Here is a 24,143-nt window from a genome sequence, read left to right as displayed (position 1 = left end):
CTCGCAAGTTGAGTTGTTACTTGAAAATACACTGACCAGCAGGCACCATGTTAGGCTTTAGGCCATGGAAGTTCTTTTACACGTACACCGGAGATCTCAGAGATTTCAACCTTAAGAATCCAAATACTCCAGAATGACGTAGGATCTACAAGGTTTATATTTTAGGCCATACATATAGACATTTAAAATAACATCAAACGCCAGATGCAGGGATGTAAATATCATAATTGTCATGTAATGATGCCTGTATGGGTTTAGAAACCCGACTAATTGGAATACAGGTCTATGTCATCATCCAAATTTCTGAGACCAGTAAAGAATAATTTACTTTATTCTTAATCACCTTTACATTTTCACAATAGTGAATATGTGAATTGGATGTGATGCATACCCTGACAGCAACAGATCTCTGGATGATTTTTTTTTCTGCTAGATCCTACCACACATTTATGTCTACGTTACAAACAAGTCCTTGGCCTCTTGTCGCAGCATCTTCCATTCCGTTGAGCCGAAAAGAAGAAGACTTTCAGCAACGTGGAGTGACACAGGACTTCACCTGTGCGCGCTGCAACCAAGTCAGTGGAGAATTTTACATGCTTGGCATATATACCTGCTCCTCTGAGCCTGATCCATTTGATTAATCCAATTTGATGACCATGAGATCTTGTGAACCTTGAATCATGTGCAGCCTTGGTCGATCATAGCCTGAGCAAGATTAAGGAACGCACAGATGTTTCCTCCATGCACCAAAGCTCTGCAACAAAACTGGAAACTCAGTGTGGACCTTAACAAGGAGGAACCGAACACAAGCCATCTACAGTTTGCAGAGCAACCATAGGCCAGAAATAACCAGCAAAAATGCCAAAAGAATGAAAACCCTATTAACATTATAGTTGCTCTAATTTTGCTTGATGAAGATCATGATTTCACAATTATATGGACAAACATGTTAACAAACACGTATAGGAAAAATACTGCAGCTTCCCATACCATTATTATGATACAAATTTGGCTTTTAAACTATTTCTATCCATCCATTAAGAAAAAATATTTCTAGCCATCCAAAGCAAGGTTATAGCGTTAGTGTGAATTTACAGTATGTTCTATTAATGAGCAAGGACCCATAGGCCCAAATTTATGGCACTACAGAATGACAGACTCAGCAATCAGGTATCCAGAAATGAGCAGGAAGAAATGTACATAGAGAAGTCAGTACAAGTCATGATTCACCCACAATCTTCGACACCAGTCAGAAGACTTACTCTGGGCTGTCTTTTAGAAATCCATAATCAGCTGCAGCTTTAAGCGATCTGTGCATAGGTCTGCTTCATTGCATCCTGTAATCAGTGACAAAGGAAGAGTCAAAAGGGGAAAGGTATGTTGATTACCAAGAGAACAATCAAAAAGATCAATTCTGGCAATTATATATACTAATTGATTGTCTGTACATGATGATCTGCAAGGGTCATTCATTGAACTGATGAATGCTTATAAGCTGAGAGGTCTGAGAAATGTTGGGGATTTGAAGTTCAGAAACAAACAAATTCCATCATGGGATGTGACTAAAGGATTAAGTTTATTCATCCTGGTTCTATAGCAGGGTTCAACAGGCACATATAATTTCCACAGAATACATAAACGGACAGAAACATGAAATGACTGAGTCAGGGTTGATAAATGACTATCATTCAATCCGTGGCTTCTGGGCATATTACCTCTGAAGAAGGGTTATATTTTAATAATATAGTTTATTAGGAAACCCGAACCAAGCAAGCACACAGCCAGGGGGCAGTGGAATTGACTACAGTTTTTCAACCAAAAGAGTTGTGACATTATACAAAGCTAAGTAGAAAAGAAGAATGAATAGAGAATGATTATGTAAGCCAGCCTTGCATTTGCATATAAAGTTATGTTTATAATTTCTTAATCCTCAGTATGTTTAGGGATTCTGGTTGGACTTTTTTTATATTTTTAGAGTTTATTATTTATATTTGGATTCTGTTAGAAATGGCTTTTTTTAATTTGAACTTTTCATGATCAACTCTCTCAAAAGAAATACAACTCTAAAAAATATAAAAAATATCCAACCAGAACCCTGCATAAACTCTTTAAGATATTCCCTTAAATAAATTATTCGATTTTGAAGGAATTTGACAACCTGCTCTCCCCATTAGGGCATGATAAACTCTTAATCACCTAGCATTATTACACACCGTTCAACCTACCAGCCTATACTTGCACTATGCCCTAGCTTCACCAGTTTGAACATATTGCATTTTGAAGATCTTGTATAGATATTGTATTAACTCAGTGCTGGTTTTCACCAATTTGTGCTGCGGCTTTATTGATCAGTGAGCTATACAAGTATTGATACGTAATAGCACACAATATGATTAAAAGACTCCAAGGCGTCCCAATACAAGAGATTCCCACCAACTGTGGCGTCTAGAGAGGGTCAAACGTACTCTGATCAGTGTGCTATACAAGTATTCATACTAATAGCACACAATATGATTAAGAGACTCCAAGACATCCCAATGCATGAGGTTCCCGCCACCATAGGGTCTAGGGAAGGTCAGATGTACTCAACCTTACCCAACGTGCAGAGAAGTTGTTTCCCTTTTGCAAACCCACGGCACCTAAATCGTAATGGAGCAACCTTACATTGCGCCAAGGTCTGACTTCATTATTAACAGAAACCAGACATTTTGAAATATTGTGTTTTTGAAAGATATACACTCCTTCAAATATGACTTTAGTATTAATAGGCGGTTTGCAGTATAAATGGCATAAGCACATGTATTTGTAAGTGGTGCTTATCAAGAAACACATTCATGAGGATTCATTTTGTAAATGTTTCAACTACACAGGTTCAAAACTAGAGTCATCTTAAAGAACCCATTTATCAACTCTGTCCTTTCAGTCAATGCACACCACCAAGTGTAAAAACAGTGTGTCAAGGAATATGTACTATTATGACTGCTCATCAACAAGCTAATGTTCACCTACTAGTGTTAGGACTGTTTGATTGTTAGCATCCATCTAATAAGAAATGGATCATCCAAGACACCTTATTGGCTGAATATTATGGGATGGCCCAATCAAGTGCTAAAGCCTAGGTAATATACAGAAAGTAACAACCCAGGTAGACCAAATAAGACGGGTAATTTGAGTGGCCAGCTATCAGCTGGATGTTCAGAAACAAAGTCAATGAAATTCTTTCATTGTCGCTCTTTGAAGACCATAGATGTTCCTGTTTCAGTTGGCTACATTCTGGCATGTGTGTGCAAATTGCATGAGGAATTTGCTCAGTGACCACAAGCAAAGAGCAACTATGGCGATAATCACAAATTGATAGTGAAAAGGAATTTGCTTCTCTGGACAACACGGGATATGCAAAAAGTGAGATGATCAAACGAAGGGGAAAACCATTGCTACTAAGATCTTGGGTTGGAGGTCACTGTTTGTTAGTCCGCAGACTTCCAGGGGGCATAGTTAGTTTGGCGATATAGAGCAAATAGCAACCTACCGATTCCAAGATAAAAACTATATCTCTTTGGAAGGGGAGTGATGCAGTTATATGAGAAGGGTAGAAGCCACCTGTAATTTATTCTCCAAACTCCCTCAGCTGACCACTGCATTAAATTGTATTCATGATTAAGTTCAAGTTCTCCAACAGCAACCTGCTAGAGAATAAAAAAGGCAAAATATAAGAATTATATATAACACTATGTAATCTGCAACTAAAACCACTTGTTTAATAAAAAAACACAAATCATTAAATTTGTTATGTCCTTCATCTTGATAGAAAACCTACATTTTACCATGTAATTAAAGGTCCACATCAGGCCAACAGCAAAATATATGCTAAAAGGAATGCAAAGTTCTTCCGTGGCTCCTGGATGATTCATAAGTATAACTGAGCTTAAGGCTGTCAAACAAGCAAGCTGTTTGTCAGCACTGAGAAGCTCAGACTTGGCTCAAAATTTAGCTTGACATTGGTTCACTCAACTAATAGACTAGTCCTAGCTTGAGCCATGATTTTAGGGGTGTCAATGGGCCAGGCCAGCCCGAACAGACCGAAGACCTGACCTGGAAAAAACAGGGCTATGGGTTTCAAGTCTTAGGGCTGTGATCAAGGGCTTAGGCCTGGAAACTGAGGCCGAATCAATTCCAGACGCAGAAACAAGCCTAGAGTTTTAAAGAAATTCGGGCCTGGGTATCTTATGTTAAAAACACACCCCTCTGAAAGATATACTAATCTGAGTTCCCACTCCATGTGGGATAGACTAAAAATTAGGAGTATGCCCAACATCCTATCCAACATCTAAGAGAAACCTAAACTGTAGAACCCCAATCCTCTCCACTCTCCCTCTCCTTCTTCCCTCTCCCTCTCCTTAGTCCTCCCCTCTCCCTCTTTCCACGATTCATTCCCATGGATCTGGAGAGCGCACCTTGGCAGGCAGCACGTGCAGCAGCCCTCTTTCCTCCTCTTGGCGGTGCTCAAGGTTTTGAGACACAAGGCTTCGTGATGTCTTCTTGTAGATTTAGTAAGCCCTAGACTCGTCCATGGATTTCCCTTCGATTCTGACAGCACAATCAACATCAATTTATAAGCAAGATCTACTCCTTTAACTCTCCCTTTGGTTTTTCTTTTCTTTCCTTTCTACATGAGGATATATACATATGGCTGTGGTGTGGGGAGCATGCAATGTCATATTATGCATGTGGGAATAGACTCATTTTCGATCCTTTTTGTTTAATCATCTAGCTTTGATCACGTCATGCCCCTTAATTTTTAAAAGAGCAATTCCTAATTCATACTCTTGTTAGTTTTGTTTGAATAGCAGCTCGTGCATTTTCTTCTAGTTATTATCTTTTTTTTCTTTTTAATGCTTCGGTATGTCAGAATGAAAATGAGCTTGTTGATCAAAAATATCGAAGAGGAGGAAGAGAATGACGCTATTGATAATTTTGTCTCTGGACCAAGTACAAAGCAAAGAAAAGTCTAAAGTTCAGAATGATTTTTCAAAAAATCTACATTAGTGGACAGCTTCATAGTGCTAAATGCAAACACTGTTTTAATGAGCATTCTGCAAAAAGCAATGGAGGGACGAGTCATTTGAAGAGACACCTTGATTTATGTCCTGAACATGTAGAGGTTCGGCAAAAAAGTAGTGTATAATTGTCATTTTGTCAAACAACATCCAATGTGGGGGCTCCATTTAAAATTTGAAATTTGATCAAAGAAGTTTCTTGGAAGGAACTTGCAAGGATGATTATTTTACATGAATATCCTTTTGTTAATATATATATAGGCACGATGCATTTAGAAGGTTTATTGCAGTTCTGAACCACAATTTTAGATAGCATCATTTAATTCATGTAAAGATGATTGCGTGAAGTTTGTTAGTGATGATAAAGCAAGCCTTACAGGAAAATTTATGTGGACATCAATTAAACAACAGGATATTTATCCCTAATGGTTCATGTCACTGATAAAAAATTGGAAGCTTCAAAGAGAATCATAAAATTTGATAGGTAGAATCTCCTCACACAGCAATTGCCTAAACCCATGTGATTTTAAAGGCAATGAGAGATTGCAATCTTGATGGCAAGGGTTTTAGGTATAACCTTGGATAATGCTTCAGTAAATGATTCACTTGCTTTGTTTCCTTAAGGAAAAATTTTTAGAAAAGAATTTGCTTTCAGCCAAGGGAAGTTATTCCATATTCCTTGTGTAGCTCATGCACTTAATCTTATGGTTCAAGATGGGCTAAAAGAAATCCAAGATGTAATTATAATGTGTGCGAGAGTGTAAAGTACATAAAGGGCTCACCTTCATGAAAGTGCCTTGTGAGAAATGTCCTTGCTTGGATGTGCCAACATGTTGGAACTCAATGTATCATATGTTGGAAAGTGCTGTGACTTTCAAAAAAGCAACTCTCTTCTTTGAATTCATTGGACCCTAACTATAAATGTGCACCCTCTCTTGATGATTGGAAAGTGGCTGAAACTATTTACAACCTTTTAAAGATATTTTATCATGCCACTAAAAGTGATCTATGGATTCAATTGTCCAACCTCAGACTTTCATGACATGGGGCAAGTGAGGAGCCTTTACAAATTGAAGCATCAAATGAAAATGATTCAATTAGTCTTATGATGATGCAAATGCAAAGAAAATTTAACAAATATTGGAAGGCATTATACTTGTATCTAGTAATTATGATTATATTTGGATCCAAAATCCATGATAACTTTTGTAGAGTTTCCTTTCAAGCAAGCATTTGGTAGTGAGCGCCAAAATATACTGGAGTACATAAAAGTTCACAGTGCTTTTCAATGACTATGCTAATACAAGTTTGCTAAACATATGGTGACTTCTACTTTGAGTAGAGATGACGGCATCGAGACTCTAATGATGACCTTGTTTTATTATCGGATTTGAACCAACATGTAAGTAGGCAATTAAGTAATCAGCATCTGAAAGAACTTGCTAGATACTTGGAAGCGGTCCGCCGTACCGGTACCGATCGGCGTACCGGTGACGGGCCGAACAGGTTCCGTACCAGTTTCGTACCAGCCCCATACTGGTACGGTAGTCGTACCCACCGGTTTTCCAATGAAAAGCTTCCAGTACCGGATCCCACACTGATCCGGTACTGGTCCCAGCCCGAACCGGTTCGTACCGCCCGGTACGACATACCCTGCTTGGAAGTGACTTTCCTCGAAAAGATGATTCAACCTTATTAATTGGTCGATGGTAAACACACCAAAGTACGCAACACTTTCATGCATGGCACATGATTTGCTAGACACACCCACTTCAACTGTTGCATCTAAATCAGTATTTAGTACTGGAGGATGAGTGAATCAATTTAAAAGCTCACTGAGTTGTGAAACAGTTGAAGGCTTGAAGCCCTTATTTGTGGTCAAGATTGGATTGGAGTTGAAGGTATGTTACAGTGTATTGGTACTTTTGTTTATAAGTTCCATTAGTTCGTTTACATTGATTAATGGTTTCTTCTTGTGTAGCATGTTCTAGCACTGGAATGGGATCTATCAATGAATTTGAAGACAGCTTTGCTGATCTTCATATATGACATAATATGGCAAGCTTTATTCCATGTCATCTAGTTTAAAACCTTGATATAGCCGTTCTTGCACTCTCTTCTATCGTTCATTTTTTTTTTAGGATTCAAATGAGCAGTTTGGACTCTTTCAACTTGAGAGACACTTGGAAAACTACAACTACTTGGATCAATGCTCTAGCTGCTGCTTTTTGATTGATTAATTTTATTTTTTGATTGTGCCACGATGATTCATATTATCTTAAACTCGTTGATTCTGGACAAGTGTGAACTACTTGCGAATTTTAGATATAGTAACTGTTGTAATCTGGCTTAGGAACACGAAGATCAAGTTTTGGTTGTTGGTATGGGGACATAAATTTGGAGGTTGATATCCAGAATTTAGTATGCAATTTAGTCATGTTGTGGTGAGCTTGCTCTGCACCTAAAGATCACATATTGGCATTTAAATTGTTGTTTATGTTCTAGTCATGTATATTAGGCTGTGTTTCTATAATATTTCAGCAGTATTTTCCTGTTTTTGTCCATCCCTTTTTGACGTTATTGTTGAATGTCTTCAGATATTAGACAATCACAGATTATATTGGTTTCTGTTATATATCCACAAGCTGGACTCAAAAAGTATGGATTCAGGTTGGGCCGGGTCTCACAGATTGATCCTGGCCAAAATCGGACCTACTTTGGAATATTTTATTTCGAGCTGGGCTCAGGCCTAAGGAATATTTCTAAGTTTTATTCATTAGATGGATATCTCACAGATGGTATTAAGAGAGCTAAGACAATGAGAATGATGCCACCCAACTCACAATGCCTCAAAATTCAGCTGATGCCTCCTCTTTGTTTTGCCTTCATTCTTTCCTTTCTCCTCCTTTTCCTTACCAATGCGCTTACTTTACGCACCAGTTTACCCCAATATGGCAAGTTGTTGGCCAATGTACTCAGGATCTTAACTGCTTCACTGAATCGCTCACCGGTCACCACTATCTCGAATGATAACACCGCAACAGCAGTTCTCAGAGTTCACCCTTGCCCCTCATCCTTTCTGCTGTCCTCAAGGTTGACCCAAATCCCAGAGTCTAACAGCATTTCACTGCTACCTCATTTCGATCCCTAAGGGCTTCTTCTCCTTTCCTGAACCCTTTTCCCATCTCTAAGTCTGGCCGCCACTACTGCTGGTCATCAACTGTATGCTCTCTCCTCTGCCCCTAAATTTAACTATGTCTAAGCATATGTAATTTCAATCCTAAACAAGCTGAGCTTAAGCTAGCTCAACTTCAAATAGTCGAGCTTGAGCTGGGCCTTTCCAGCTCGTATCGAGCTCAAGCAGAGCATGCCAATTGTCAACCCAAGCTCGAGTTGGCCTTAGTTCGCTCAAGTTTGGTTCATTCACACCTTTAGTCAAGCATAGGATAAGTTGATAAGAAATTTGCAAATAGCAAAGCTAAGAGAGGGAAGGGCAAGAAGGACATTGATCAGATTATGTTGATCAGAAGTGAAAACGACATGGTTTACATAGGACAGTGCAAGCAAAACTATTACAATATTCCAAAATTTTGTTGGATAAGGAAGTTGTCAGAAATAAATAAGGGAAATTTACAACGGTTAGGGTGTAAACAAGCAAAGCCGAGCCAGACCAAGTAGCAGGTTGCTTCATTCCAGCCTATTTATAAAGGAGCTGTTTAAGCTCTGGTTGAGCTCAAGCCGAGCTTAAGGGATACTGTTCAGGCTACAAAATGTGCTATTTCTTGAAAACTGTATAAAACGAGGAGCGTCAAAATACATAAGATCATTATATTATTCTCATTAATGATAAAAATCTATAGGCAGCTATAAAGAGAACCAAATGCCTAGTACATTACCCCACCAGCACTTGCTGCCTTTGCTGGAGCAACCAGAACTTTGGCCTTTCTCAGAACATCAATTGCTTGAGGGGTACAGGGCATATTTGAACCTACTCATTCAAAAGGGAGGATTATATCCAACGCAAGATAAAGAGCAAGAATGCTACCAAGATCTAGTCAGTACCTCACACTGAAAATTCGTACCTTCTATCACTATGTGGCAACCGGAACTAACTAAAGCAATGGCATCAGGTTGATCTATTTCATTTTGGGAAGCGCAGGGGAATGCAATATCACACTGTTCATTCCATGGCTTTGCATCCTCGACATACTTAGCCTGTGCATATGATTTCAAATAGTCTCTGTTACATGACAAATAGTAGATGTCATATTTTCTGCGACTGACATGGCAGGAAAATGTGAAATACACATGAAAGTAACATGTTCGCACCTCAAACTTCTTTGTTGAGCCTTGATGTCCCTAAGCAAAGAAAATTTTACATAATCAAATCCATCTTCATCTAATAGATAGCCCTTGGAATCTGCAACAGCATGAACTAAAACATTATGTAAACATTTAATGGTATGAAATCTCCACAAAAATTCCCAAGTTTTTCACAAATTAGTATTTTAGAAAAAAGAATGAGGAAGTTTTATCTTCAATTAAAGGACAACTAGGCAACATTTTGCAAAGCATATTACTTTTACCACTTCTGATGGTGAAATGGGATCTATTCCTCAACTTCATTGTAGAAAGAGATTTCATCCTAAGACACTATCTAGTCACCAGCTGACATTGGAATTATAGCTATCAGACCTTTGAGTTAAGCTAGTAGAGATTAAGACTTCTGCAGAACTTATAAGATGACATGTGAGTTTCTTCCATTCTTTTCTGAAAGTCATGAAGACAGAGAGCACAAGAATCTGAACAGGCATCTGCACCATTTATAAATTTTGGGGTCTCAGTCTCAGATAACCTAAGAACACAAAATTGACTTAAGCAGGATGCCAAATACCGAGCAACCTGCAATAAATAATTAGATAGACTTTGGCTTCTACATCTCATATGCTGCCAACAACTATACCCCCATCTGGGCCTTGTCTTGAAACTAAAACAGAAAATATAAAAGGCGAGGACCAAGTTTAGCAAATAACCAAAGACACAATGGTAGAGTCCAGTACGTCATATTGGTTTAGAAAGCAAAAAGTTCTGAAGTTCCATGAATAACACCTGATCTTCTAAGCAATGCTAACAAGTTGCTTGCAGGTACCTGATATAGTGATTGGCATGGCACCACAGGATAGAAGCTTCTCCAGTACATGCATTGCTATCTTCCCAGCACCACTAACTACACATCTGTAGACAAGAAGATTACAGTGACTGCTATAGTCCATATCTAGGGCACATAATTGTGCACATAAATACCATCATTTGATGAGTTATGAAAGGAGACAATTCCATGCTTAAAGGAAAATCATGCGGTCATGACAACATCAAAGATGAAAGGCAACCTTGTAAAGGTACCACTGCTGATAAAAAAACACCTTTAGATCATGGAAAGAAATGCTGAATGACCTGATTACCAATAAATGACTCCATTATCTTAAATATTCATACTTCATACTATGCTTAAAACAAACGACTGATGAAGTCATTGACAGCCTGAGTTGATGGGAAGACACATAATCAGCTCTCCTCCCCTGGACTCCAAAATGCACATAGATTTATTTCATTAATTTGAGGCATAAAATACTGTCGAAGACCACCCTATCCTTTGTTTGCATCTTTTATGTCAATAGCATATAACTTTTAGGGCATTAGTACACAACTCACGCTGTAATCTGATCCAAGTCACATCTTCCAGGTTCAACCTCATTATCAGGGTCAGCGTCCTTTACACCGAAAAAAGGAAAATGGGATCTTAGAAATGGACCTAACCTAAACATGAACCATTCAAAACATGTTTTGACTCCACTTCAGTAACTAAAACTTTAAACAGAGATTTGATTCAACAATGTCTCACCAAGTACTAATCCACAGTTGCAGCCCCAATAATTCATGAGGGCATTACCTTTCATTCGGGCACATAAAACAGTACTAAACACTAAACAGTGCCTCAGATAAAGGCATCTGATCATCTTTGCCAGTCGGCCAAAATATATATAATATCCACGACTTCATTTCTCAATAATATGGTCATGTTTATCAGAATTTAGTGTTTCAATAGAGTCATCCATCATCATGAGAAGCCATACACAAACTAAAAAGGTGTTAAAAATTTAATATTCCTCCTGTCAGAAGGCTAGTTAGTTCAACACACAAGACCTGATTCTTTCCCTTCTTGTTGGCAAGCTCCCTCTATCAGCCAACTGTACCTACAAGTCAAGTCTGAAATGCATGGACACTTGCACAAAACTCACAACAAGCAACTCTATCACAGGAATGTTTTTTGATTTTCAGAAAGTCATTACCTTTAGCTGCCAAGACTATCATCATTTGTATGGAGACATTGGTGGATGCAACCAATCAGTGGCTATGACAACAGTATAATATGAATAATGCATTTCTTCACAAAGAAAAATATATGCTAGCTCCTCTTGCTCATATATTGGTTACAAATTGCTGCAAGAGAAGCTCAAACAAAGTTGTTTTGCTAGCTCTAGCCTATATAGTCATGGTCTATCTGCATGATTCTGACTTGATGTATCATGCATAAGCTCTCTAGAATTAAGCTCTACTAAAAGCTCTATACAGCTAGGAAGAACAGATACTTTAAATCACAGGCCATGTCCATATCAGTTATGTATTAAATATCGATATTTGTCAAATATTCTGGGATATGTGCCCCATACTTAACAATAGCATCCTACTTTTTATTTTTTAAAAGAAAGTTCTGGTACTGCCCAGATATGCACAAGATACTTCAGGGATACCTCCAAGAAAGAGGGGAAGGTTTTTTTTCTCTTTTCTTAATGAGCATTAATCTTTTAATAATGGTTGATTAATTTTTGAGTTTGCGATGTTGATATTAAAGTACGGAGTGTGGATTATGGTCTATGAATCTGAATGACAACCAAATGATGAGTTTGTGGAAGTGGATGCTAATATAAAAAGTATGGACAGTAGTTTTGATAACATACCATGCTTTACTTATGTTTTTTCACATATATATGTAAATTTGTACATATGTTTGTTGTTGTATATTAGCCATATCATATCCTATTTTTTAAAGATTTGTCGTATCAGCATATTAGTACCATGTCATATCCACATCCCGTATCCGCATCCATGCTTCCTAGTTCTATAGTAAGAGCATATTAGTACCATGTCATATCCACATCCCGTATCCGCATCCATGCTTCCCTAGTTCTATAGTAAAGGACAAGTGGGTGATGGTAGAATCACTACGATCAACTTGCTAGTCATTTAATTCATCCTTGTCCCCAATCAAATACTCTCTTGCATGTATGTTCAAAGTTTCTTGCCATAGCCAATTCTTGTTTCGTGATTGGTTAAGCTTCAACTTTTTTACCGTATGGAGCTCACTATCAACATACCACCCCATGTTTTGCAACTACCTATGCACCTCATGGCAAATACCAAGTTCCCAGTCCCTCAATGTACACAGCAGGTTGAGACTGGTTTTTGATATTTGTCACCACAAATGTATGAAGCGCCTATCTCATCCATCTTACAACATTTCAACTTCTTTACAAAGTCACAAACCATGCACTGCTCCTCCAGCAACCTTGTCAAACTATCTATAAAAACCCAACATCTGGGGGTAGGGTGTTAAGCATATATTGTTCCCATGAAACTTGTGCATACTAAGCAAATGGCAAGCTTAGCACGATGGAACAGAATAATCATATATTATGGGTGCATATGCTGCAATTGCCCACACTGGCCATTCAGTAACAGCGATGGTTAAAGGAATAGTATAATAGACGTATGAATGTCTGTATCGGTCTAAAAACCCTCATGACGCTGCATCGAGCTGAGTTGTAGATTACAGAATCAGCCAAAAAAAAAAGGTTCTAATTACTCTAGGCCTCCCACGAATTACAGTATAACAAACCAAAATGATTGACAATTAATTTGAATGAGACTTCCAAAGATTCTTAAAGTACAACAAGGAAAAAAAATAAAGCAAAACCTTCTAAAGAACAGTACTTTGCTATTACAAGGACTTCTTCATCAATTAAAACAAATATGTCTCTATTCCATGTTTTTTAGCTAGTTCCCAGAAAATGTAAAAAATGAACTAAATAATCACAGTTAAAGGTTCAGGCAATATACCAGAAGTTGATTTTTAATAACTATCAATTTGAACAAGATCCCAAAATTAAGAGAAATGCTAAATGGCCCATAACCACTTCAAGTCTTCAACCCTGATTACTTATGGATCACCCAAATCCAATCACTAACTGATTTACTATTACGAATAATCGTACTCAAAATTTATTTTAAAAAACATAAATGACAATAAACTCAAAATAGGATTTGAAAAGAGTCTAATCAAAAGGCTTTCTCCCACTAGAAAAGCCACTATGACTCTTAAGGATCTTCCTACTTTCGCCTCTTTTACTAGAGATTTTTAGAGTGCGCATATATTATTTTGGATTGCTAGCATTTCGATGAGATCGCTAAATAATAAATATACATAAGGTCTGTCATACTGACACATACCGACTATACCTTACCGTATCAGTAAGCTACCAGTATGGTACCGATGTTCAATTCGGTATGAGTTGAACCAGTCCATCCAGTCCAAACCAAGTGAAACCGTCCCATACCACTTGACACCAATGTGTGCACCATACCGACTTGTACCATCAGGTTTCGGGCAGAGCAAAAGAGAGGTTGGAAGCTACCTCGGTACAGGGCGCATAAATACCATACCATACCAATCAGTATTGTACCAGTACAGTACCAGTGTCAAGATCGTGGACCTTGAATATACCTATTAAAAAGAAACAACATGGTTGTATACAAGATTCGCAATCTCAGCATCGGACCCTGTATCAGTATTATGCTAATGTAGTGTTGGTACGCCTAGTACAATGGTTTGTTTGGTATACCAAGGCTCGATACGGCCCCCCATACCGAGTCTCAATTCGGTGTCAGTATAGTACAGTATGCCCTATAAAGAGTGGTATGCACCGGTTATGGCGAACGTTGGATGTATATATTGGAGCATAAGTGAGATGTAGATTATTATTTATATCACAAAGTCAAAATTATGAACCACCAAAGAGAAATTATGGAATGAGATTAAAAAAACAAATCTCAGAGCCAATTCAGCTTATGCTGAAAAGGTTAACATTGAGGCTTATGTCTCACTTCAATCGCAAGCAGAATAGTCCTGAAAATGATAAAAGGTGTGCAAGGTCTTCATCAATTTAAACACATGATATGTAATACAAAATGAATATGGAGAGTGTAGAGAGAGGAAAGTGTGTAAAGTATATGCTGCTAATCTTGAATTGGTGAAAAATCTTGATTTGGACCTTGTCTTTCCCTCTTATGAAGTTAATATACCAAAATTTCTCTTGAAAAAAAAATACTAAAGAATGAGAATAAAAGTTTTGATGGCCACTTTTCTGTGTATAATATATAATTAACTGAAGCTATATGTCAATGCAGCATTGGTCGATAACACCAAAGTAAGGATGAATGCAAACATGAAACATGGTAGCAAGTAAGGATATAAAATTTAGTAACAGAATGAGGTATATGAAATTATTGGCTGATGATGAGTTATGGCTCTGCACTTCAAATGACTCCTTCAATAGATATGTCAATGCAATCCTAGATTTATATATGTTATTTCTGCAAAAAGGTTTGACAAATTTGAAAACCTTAATCCTTTGAGTTCCTTGTTCGTCTCAGCAAGAATAAGGCGTGCAAAGAAAACCTGCAGAAACAATAGGATGTTTTGAGAGAATTTAGGAACAAGCAAAAGCCATAAACATATCTATTAAAAGGGCAGCCCGGTGCACAAGATCCCCACCATTGCAAAGTCTAAGGAGGGCCACAAGTTACTTAGCCTTACCCCCGTCTAAGAGGGCAACAGGGCAACCTTACCATTAGCTCAATCTATAAAAACTTCTATTATATAAAAATAATAAAGTTCAAAATTTTGAAGTTGATCAGAAAAAATAAGGTACCAGTCCATATCCAGTAGCTTCAGTTCGAAGACTAGAACCTGACCAGAAGATCTTTGGTCCTGTAAAAACTTCCCTGCATAAGCATAACAATAAAATCTGAAGACAAGATAGTCAATGCCCGAAAGTACTTTAGTTGAAAGACCACACAAACACCCACACTTCAATTAATTGGGCATGGGGGAAAAAGATTTTGCAAGAAATATTAAAAAGTAACACAGCCCAAGTTTACAAAAAGCTCCAATGCGCTTATTTTATTTGTCATACAATTCAAATTTTCCATACACATATCAAAACTATTAAATAACCATATTTCACAAAGTACATCCACTCGGGGGTTAAAATTAACATAAATTATGAAAATCTAATGCATTAAAAGAATAGTGGCATAAATCAAGGTCCGCAATCTCTGTATCAGGTATCAAATTGGTACGGTTACCGATTCGATATGGTACAATATAGTACGCACCCCATGTTGAGACAACTCCTGATCTCCTTTTTCTCACTTTTCATCATGGTACCACCTGAAATCAGGCAATACGGACTGATGCAGTATGGTCCGCACCCCGATTTCAGATAGTATGGGGCAACTCTGCTCCGTCCAAACCGATACGGACTAGTTCGACTCATATACCAAACTAAACCTCAGTATCATACCAATACCTTACCAGCATAGCACGGTATGGTCAGTACAAATCGACACATTAGACCTTGACATAAACCAATTAGCCTCAATGCACCTTCCATTTACACCTGAAGATTCTTACATACCTGAAAGAGACCGACGATGCGTCTATATTGCCCAAAGAGGTAGCCCATTTCCCTTGGACCAACACCCATATCTTCTGCAGGAAGATCCTACAAGGAAACATAATAAGTAAACATAAAATCGTACATTTTTAGGTAATTATTTGGTAGGTTTAGCATCTAATTTTTGTTGACTGCATGATCAAATGAAGCAAATAAAACATGTTCATGGCATTTCCACTACCTGTTCAGGCCCCAAATATCGATATAGCTCGTTTATAAAGCTTTGACAAAAACGCATTATCTGCCATCATGGCATACACTTGACAAATCATCCTACAGTATAAAATAGAAAACTTGTTACAAAAAGAAAAAAATCCAGACTAAATGGGCAATACCTCGGTCTCACTTTTTCCTTTTGGATCAAAATCACTTCCTCCTGCAGCTCCTCCAAGTTTATATGGTGATAGAGCATTCTTCATAGTCTGCAGAAAAGTAAAAAGTCAGTAAGAACTAGACGTCTCCACCATGTCAATATGCAATAAACCAACAATCTCATTTTTCAAGTCATACTTGACCTTAACAGCCAACATTTATGACAGTAGCAAAAGCAACCATATAACCCAACAAATATTTTTAGAGGAAACAACAACAGAAATACGAAGAGATGCAAAACTTCCTGAAGTAACTGCACTTGCATCTAGGATCACTCTATCCAATAACTGTTTTGCTATACTTTAAGGGAGAAGTCGTTAGTGATGTTTGTTGATAACTATCTCAATAATACACAATGAGGATATGCGGACATGCTTATTTAAACTTTCACCTGGCAACAAATGGTACAGCTAAAGACTAGGATTTTATGAGTCCTTCTGCCAATGTATTGGTCTTTCACAACTAACTTCCTCTTTTGTGAGAGGAGGGCAAGGTCAATTGCAAGAAAAATACTCATCAACATATCAGGATTAGAAGATAATGGCAGACAAGAAGGTAAAGGAAAAAACTGAATGGTGAAAAAAGGAGAAAAAATAAGCTGTCTCTACGTTGGGAAGAACCTCATTCATCTCCTTCCAAATTTCCCACATTGGGGGTGAATCAGTTGCCTTAACTTGGATTTTGGGGGCATGAGCAAGCCCAAGTCCTCAATGGACTCAATTAGGCTAATAAATCTGAAAGGCAGGCATACATGGCGCAGTCCTACCACAGCTCAATTTATATACTACTCACATTTATTACACTCAAAATCAATGAGCCAAAATATCCTAGCCTACTGATGGATTTAGATTAGCCTAGGTTACATACATAATTAAACATTTTTACACTAACATAAAAAGTCTAAGGTACGCCAGACATCATAGATACTGAGTTGAGCGAGCTTAAGCACAATAAATATGTTCGATGCTTTCAATTTTAATTCCATTTTTTCGCTTTTACAGTTTCAACATGTTTCAACAGACTACCGTAGGAAAATAAATGTCAATTTTTAGTATGAGATTGGGCTGAAAAAATCAGACAAAGCAATATGAAATCCTAATCAAGCCAAGATGGAGCACAGGACTCAATTACATGCAAAAAGCGACTGACAGTCCCTTTGTATTGACCATAGCCTCAGCCAAGTCACATCCAAACCAAGCTGCCATACCCACAGATCACTGCACCCCTAATTACTGAACTAATGGAGGAATCAACTAAAGAAACAGATATTGTTCTACCAACTCTGATCTACCTAATGTATCTGCTAATTTATTGGTGAAGCCAAAACATTAGCAGCTATGCTATTGTGCAGAGTACCAACAACAACAACTACACGTTTAAGGTAGAACAAATTTGAGCTGTAAAACAGTACCTGCTCAAAACCTAGAAACTTGGCAATGCTTAAGTTCATGGATGGATGAAAACGAAGGCCACCCCTGCATGGACCCAGCACCTGGCTGAATTGCACGCGAAAGCCACGGTTCACATGCCTCTCTCCCCTGTCATCAACCCATGGCACTCTGAAGACTATTGCTCGCTCAGGTTCTAACAAGCGCTCCAAGATGTGAACATACCTGAAAAGGTAACAGGAATACTTCTTGTAGCTTTCAGATATTACAAACCTTCTAAACCCAAATAGAAAGTTTCGTATTGAATGGTCATCTCATTCTTCAATAAATTGTAGTGGTAACTTTATTTGAAGAAGAAACTTACTGAGAGTTCTTCACCAACACAGGTTCTAAAGAATGAACCACATCTTGCACATACTGTATGAACTCAACTTCATGAGGATCCCTTCTCAAAATGGATTCAAGAATCGATCCAGCACTCTTTAACATTAATGCTTGAATGTTTCCATGCCACAGTAAAAAAACAACAAGGTAATATTTAGTATGAAGTAAAGACAAAAGTAAGTCATTTCAATTTATTCAATAAACTAACATCTAACTTTGATGTTGAGTAAACTTATGTGAAAATATATGCTACATGAACTCCTTGATTACTTATAGGGCAGACAATCTTTTATTTCTTGCATCATGACAAGGATGATCTAAGATGTTAAGGAGATAAGAAACCTGGAATCTCCTTTCAATATAGCTGGTAGACCATTAGTATAGAAAACAGAAACTGGATATGATTCAAAACTTCATAGATATCATAATTCAAAGCAAGTATTAGATGTGCTCTTCCAAGATAAAGAGAACATCATAACAACAGAGAATGGGGAAAGCAAATATCCACACATAAGCAAAGGTGTGCAATACAAGGACAAGGACTGGCCATATATTTGCACAAAGGACTCCCATGTTTTCACATTGCTACTAAAATGAAAAAGTAGTGAGACATTCCACAGTATGTGCCAACTTAAGGTTCGGTTGCCAACATGATGAACAAAAAACTTAAAGAATCGTTAATTTGAAGATAGATAGCAGTGTAAGAGTGAAAAGGGGAAGAAATAAAAGGGACCTTCATGTTGAAACGTTGGTTAAGGTGTCAGTCTTGGTCAGAAGAATCCACTTTTTTTCCAGTAACAGAGGACACAATACCATGGCAATATCTGTGTTGACTAAGTTCCAACATATATCTATCACAATTATGTTAATACGAATCAACTATTGGTCTTGCACTGATTAAAACAAGTAAATTTAGAATTCCATATTAAGTTGCAGCACAGTTTTTACAGTACAAAGAGGAGATTTATCTATCTGAAAGAGATTTATCCATCAAAACATAGGCAGTTATGAACATATACTTATGGGAAGATGGGAAATAGTAATGGTATTTAGGAACTAAAGAAGACTCAATAGAAAAGAGTGGTTAAAATGGATGCTGGAGTTTAATATGTAAGCCTAAACAAAACTAGATGAGAAGGCAAGAGATGCTCCATGTGATGAGACCAAGAAAGCTACTAAAGTTAGATTTTGAGAAGACATTATGTGATGACCCATGCGGGCGTGCGTTTAGTCCCACATCGGTTATTCACTGGGTAGATCTTGAGTACTTATATAGGATCAAGGAACCCAAATAATATCTTCCGGCTAGCTTTTTTGGGTGAGGTCCTAGGTTGTTACAAATGGTATTAAAGCGGACCCGGCCCATGACCTATGTGAATTATGGAACACTGCAGCACGAGTATATTGAAGCTGACCACAAGTTGATCGTGGTGTTTGTGATTGGATTTGAATGGATTTGGATCCTTAGCCTAACGAGGACGTCAGGGCTTAACAGGAAAAGTATGACATGAGACGTGCAGGCGTGTATTTAATTTCATATCGGTTATTCATTGGATAGATCTTGGATACTTATATAGTATCAAGAAATATAAATAATACCTTCCAGCTAGCCTTTTTGGATGAAGTCCTGGGTTATTACACATTATTAGGAAGAGAAGCTTGTCCTTATGTTACTTGTGTTTTACAATATAGCTCTTGATCCCAGTGCAGGAATTTGGTGTAAGTACCTGGTGAGGAACATCCTTTGATCATCCGGTCAGGAAGACCAAGAACACAAATATGGTATTGGAGCCTGATGAGGACTTTGGATAATATAAAAATCAAAAAAGTGAGCGGTTTCCTTTGATCTTGGATGGGTGAGATTGGAAAGCTTGGTGAAGAGATAGGAAAATATTATTTGTTCGATCTTTTTGCATTACTGCTAGATTGTTTTTGTCTCTCTATTTCTTTTTTTTTTAATACCCGGTTATGCCCGATTTACCAAAGGATTTGAAATTTAACTTCTATGAGTATTCAATCATTCATTTATACGCTATCTCATGTCAGAACTATGCCTATGCCCTAAGGTTATGACAACCTAGTTAAAGAAGCAGTAAACTGGTCAGGAAATTGCTATTCAGCTAAGGAAATTGTTTGGTTATCAGCTAGGTGAATATAAGCCTGTTATTTAGTAAGTGAATTTTTCTATTCAAAATATCAGCCAATATAGATTCAATCTGTCTGTATCTATAACTTACAGAGACACAGAAACATCAAGAATAAGTACAGAAATGAGGTCATAAACAGAAAATACATATGCACGTACATATGAACAAATATGTATGGAGAGAGACACACACTAACCTTTTACGTAGACAGGTCTCTCAGCAGCAGGCAGACCCTTGTCCTTGGATGCCATTTTAAGCCGAAGAGCTTCCTTGTGGAGCAAGCTATTATTATGTTCTTCCAACGCACTCATCTGCATATTTCTACTTCCCTCATTCCCATATGGATTCCTCCTGTGCTTCCTCCCATACTGTCTACAAACAGAACAAAATATCCTATTCATGCCATCGACAGAATCAACATAAGCCCACTTATAGGTATCCGCCCACTCCTCCCTCCACTTTTTCACCACCTTCTTCTTTCTCTTTGCCTGTGGCAGCTTCACAAGCTCCTGCTGCCCTTCGTTAGGGGCCTGAGAGGCCAAAAGAAGCTGCTTGTGGTCTTCTTTCTCTCCGGGAGCAGTAGATTCTTGTGCATGTACACCAACAAGCGTGGTCCTGGAAAACGAAGGGTCATCATCGCCAGGCCCTATCTCTAAATCAATTTCCTCCCCTATCCCCCTCACCACCATGTGATGGCGCTGGGCCTGGCGAAGGAGATTGATCTCATCCATTGTGGAGTTCATCTCTACACCCCCTCCCCGATGCCAACATTCAGTCTAACAAATTCACAACATACATTATACCCTTATTTTGCTAATAACCTCGCAACCAAATTATTTACAGCTCCGATAGCATCACTACTAGATAAGTTGACTCAAGTATTCAAGAACGCAATCAATATTTAACAAGGGTCAAGCATTCAGGAACCCAAACAATATTTAACAAGATTCGGTCTTGATGACATCCACTTCTCCTCCCTCCTTGTAACCATACAATGATAGGTTTATTGCTTCTTATTTCAAAGGCAATTTTTTGTATTCTTAGAACAGTGAAAGATGAAAAAAGAAGGGAGATCAACTTGCAATACAAGAATTCAGAAAACCTAACAAGAACGATTCTTGAGACCAATTCCTATTTTCGATACCCAGACGAAGTACAACCCCGTCTTTCTCGGTTCAAAACGAAAGAATATATCATAATTACCGCTCTCTGAAGCTAAGAACCCACCATAAACCCTCATTCGATCGTTCGCTTCCCCCGAAAACAGAAATCCTTCTCGATTTCAAGCCAAGCTGTGTTACTAGTGATCCCACTAATTATTTCGACCATCGACAAAACAAAAAAGCTAGGAACAATTCAAGAAACCCTGGAAGAACCAAGAATCAGAGGATCAGCAGCAAGAAATTGGAAGATAATGCGAGAATTTAATTCCTTCTTTGGGATTCAAATACGAGGGAGGAGAGAAGGAAACTGGGACCTGGGGTTTTTATCGATAACGCCGCTGAACACCGCCGTTCGAGACCGATACGCATTTAATTCCCTCATACATATATCCAATTATCCATCCCAAGCTGACCGCTTAAAAAATATATGCAATGTTTAAAATCAGCCGTTCGTTTCTCTCTTTATTAGAATCGTGGGGTGGCGATGTGACTTCCAATGCTGATAAGTGGTTTTCTCTTGAGCGCGAAGTGAGGTGGTGAAGTTAAAGAGACGAGAACCTGGGGACTTCAACAAGTGACCGTTTTGAATCGCGCCCGCTGAGATCATATATGTGGGGCCCAATGGGGGTTCTTTGATGCGCTATCGGACTGGGTCGCGCCGGTATACTACTGTTACGGCAGGGCCCATGGGAAAGACACGGGCGTGGTCTCGTGGTCTGGACTCTGGAGGCGGGTCGAAAGAAGTTGCGTGGGCTGCGGGCACCGAGGTTAGAGTATGGAACCCAAGCATGATACCGTGCGAAAGCTACGTATTGCATGACGTGGATGGTGTATGTGGGTTACGGTGCGAAGCACCAAATCCTGAGTGAAACGTGACTGCTGCGCATTTTCGCAACAACCTGGACGCCGGAGTTTTCTCTCATTATTTTTTTTTCAACGAGCTAATATATAAGTATATAATATCTGGAAAAATAATTTCTATATATTTAACTAATTATAAAAAATGTCATATTTTAAAGTGAGTTATGTCCGGTTGAGTACTTACTTTTTTTTAATAAAAAAATATATAAAATATTTATTTTGCTCTTAGTAAAGAAAAAATATGTTATTTTATTTTATTTAAAAGCTTAAGAATATTTTTAAAAAAAATTCTTTCAGTGTGTTAATCATATTATCTGTAAATTTTTTATGAAATATGAAAAATTTATTTTCATACAAAAGTTATTTTTTTATTTTTTCTAAAAACTCCAACTAAATGTAAGGTACTTTTCTATTTTTCTATTGATCATATTTTCTCCCTTCTTGCAAACTAAACGAGTCCATGGTGGTAGCCCGAGCGATGCAGCTGCCTGGCTCCATAGTCAAAATGGAAATTTGAGCTTGGTTAATTTGATTATAAAAGTTTTTGCTGGCTCATTGAGGATTTATTTAGCTACAGAAAAATTACTATATAATGTTTTAAAAAATTTAACTTGGGGCATAGTATATTTTTAAACTCTAAAGATACCTATTTTTCCTTTGGTAGGGAGAAACTTATCCTGAATTTCTCAGGATGCTTGGATGCGCTTGAAGGGTTATTAAGCTATGTTTGAGCTTCTACATGATTTTGTGAACCCACGATGATGAAGGATGCTTGGTTGTAAGTAAATTTTGTTGTTCCTTGATCGAATGGATTTGGAAGGGTACTATGTTGGGTTGATCATGATTAGTGTTGCTGTTGAGAACCGATCCATCTTAAACACCGTATAAGAGATGCAATAACTTTGGAGAACCCAATGATCTACTACTCCGAGATGAAGACTCGTGGCAAACAGGTGCCATAGGGATCATGGTTGGATGGCCGCGCTCAAACCTGAAACAACGTAAATGAAGAAATTTTCTTGTCGGAGTGTGTCCAACAGGAAATCCTCTAATCCCTAAGTTAGGATGATGCTCGGAAAACAAAAGGAGGTTCTTTTATAGTCTGTTAGGGCATCTAAGCATTTACCTTCAGGTTCTCCTTTGTGGATGGTTGTATAGGTGAAGGAGTTTACCTACTACCGTAGAATTAGAGCACATGAGTCGGCCAAGAATGACTAACCTCAATATGGCCCGGATATTGGGTGCAAGCGTCTCGCACGCAGATGATATTTTGTCTGTCATATTGGCAGAATTTCGGAAATCACCAACAATTCCGACTAGGATGTTGCTAACCATGAGGAGCTTGCGAGGTGTGAACCATGATTGCACGACATCGGTCCTATCATGTGGCAGCTCATGACCAGCTGAGCACTAGTGTTGTAGTGAATTCTAATTGTTCAATCAATCTAGTGAGGTGTGGTCGGCTTTGATGCACGCTAATGAGTATAATTTACTTGCATCCTTTAATGTAATGGCGAGTTTAACATATATGGTATATGTTACGGGGGAACTTAGCCACCATGCCCCACGTGACCGGCACGCGCGCCCAGAAAGACTATGGCTGCCCCTTGATCCAGCAATCCGACCTCGGGTCGGATATCTTCGGCTCCGCAGCCCGACCCCGAGTCGGCTGCCCCTTGATCCAGCAATCCGACCTCGGGTCGGATATCTTCGGCTCCGCAGCCCGACCCCGAGTCGGCTGCCCCTTGATCCAGCAATCCGACCTCGGGTCGGATATCTTCGGCTCCGCAGCCCGACCCCGAGTCGGCTGCCCCTTGATCCAGCAATCTGACCTCGGGTCGGATATCTTCGGCTCCGCAGTCCGACCCCGAGTCGGCTGCCCCCTGGATCCAGCAATCCGACCTCGGGTCGGCAA

At 38.5% G+C, this 24,143-nt stretch overlaps 1 protein-coding gene across 1 annotated transcript; it reads right to left on the bottom strand.

The window, feature by feature from the left end:
- Positions 1–205: 205 nt before the first annotated feature.
- LOC103719209 (NADP-specific glutamate dehydrogenase-like) lies at positions 206–21,764 on the bottom strand. The gene is given in 18 exon segments (XM_039131232.1): positions 206–754; positions 1,263–1,315; positions 1,317–1,337; positions 3,601–3,621; positions 3,624–3,683; positions 8,954–9,045; positions 9,140–9,297; positions 9,387–9,477; positions 10,207–10,292; positions 14,798–14,853; positions 15,107–15,202; positions 15,875–15,961; positions 16,095–16,154; positions 16,249–16,335; positions 17,697–17,898; positions 18,038–18,167; positions 20,401–21,570; positions 21,682–21,764. Coding segments are annotated over 17 exon segments (1,923 nt in total). The 5' UTR covers positions 20,948–21,570; positions 21,682–21,764; the 3' UTR covers positions 206–678.
- Positions 21,765–24,143: the final 2,379 nt, after the last annotated feature.

The sequence above is a fragment of the Phoenix dactylifera genome, chromosome 11 (genome assembly GCF_009389715.1).
Source record: "Phoenix dactylifera cultivar Barhee BC4 chromosome 11, palm_55x_up_171113_PBpolish2nd_filt_p, whole genome shotgun sequence".
NCBI classification, from domain to species: domain Eukaryota; kingdom Viridiplantae; phylum Streptophyta; class Magnoliopsida; order Arecales; family Arecaceae; genus Phoenix; species Phoenix dactylifera.
The sequence above is the reverse complement of the archived record's forward strand: the minus strand, read 5'-3'. Positions and strand labels throughout refer to the sequence as shown.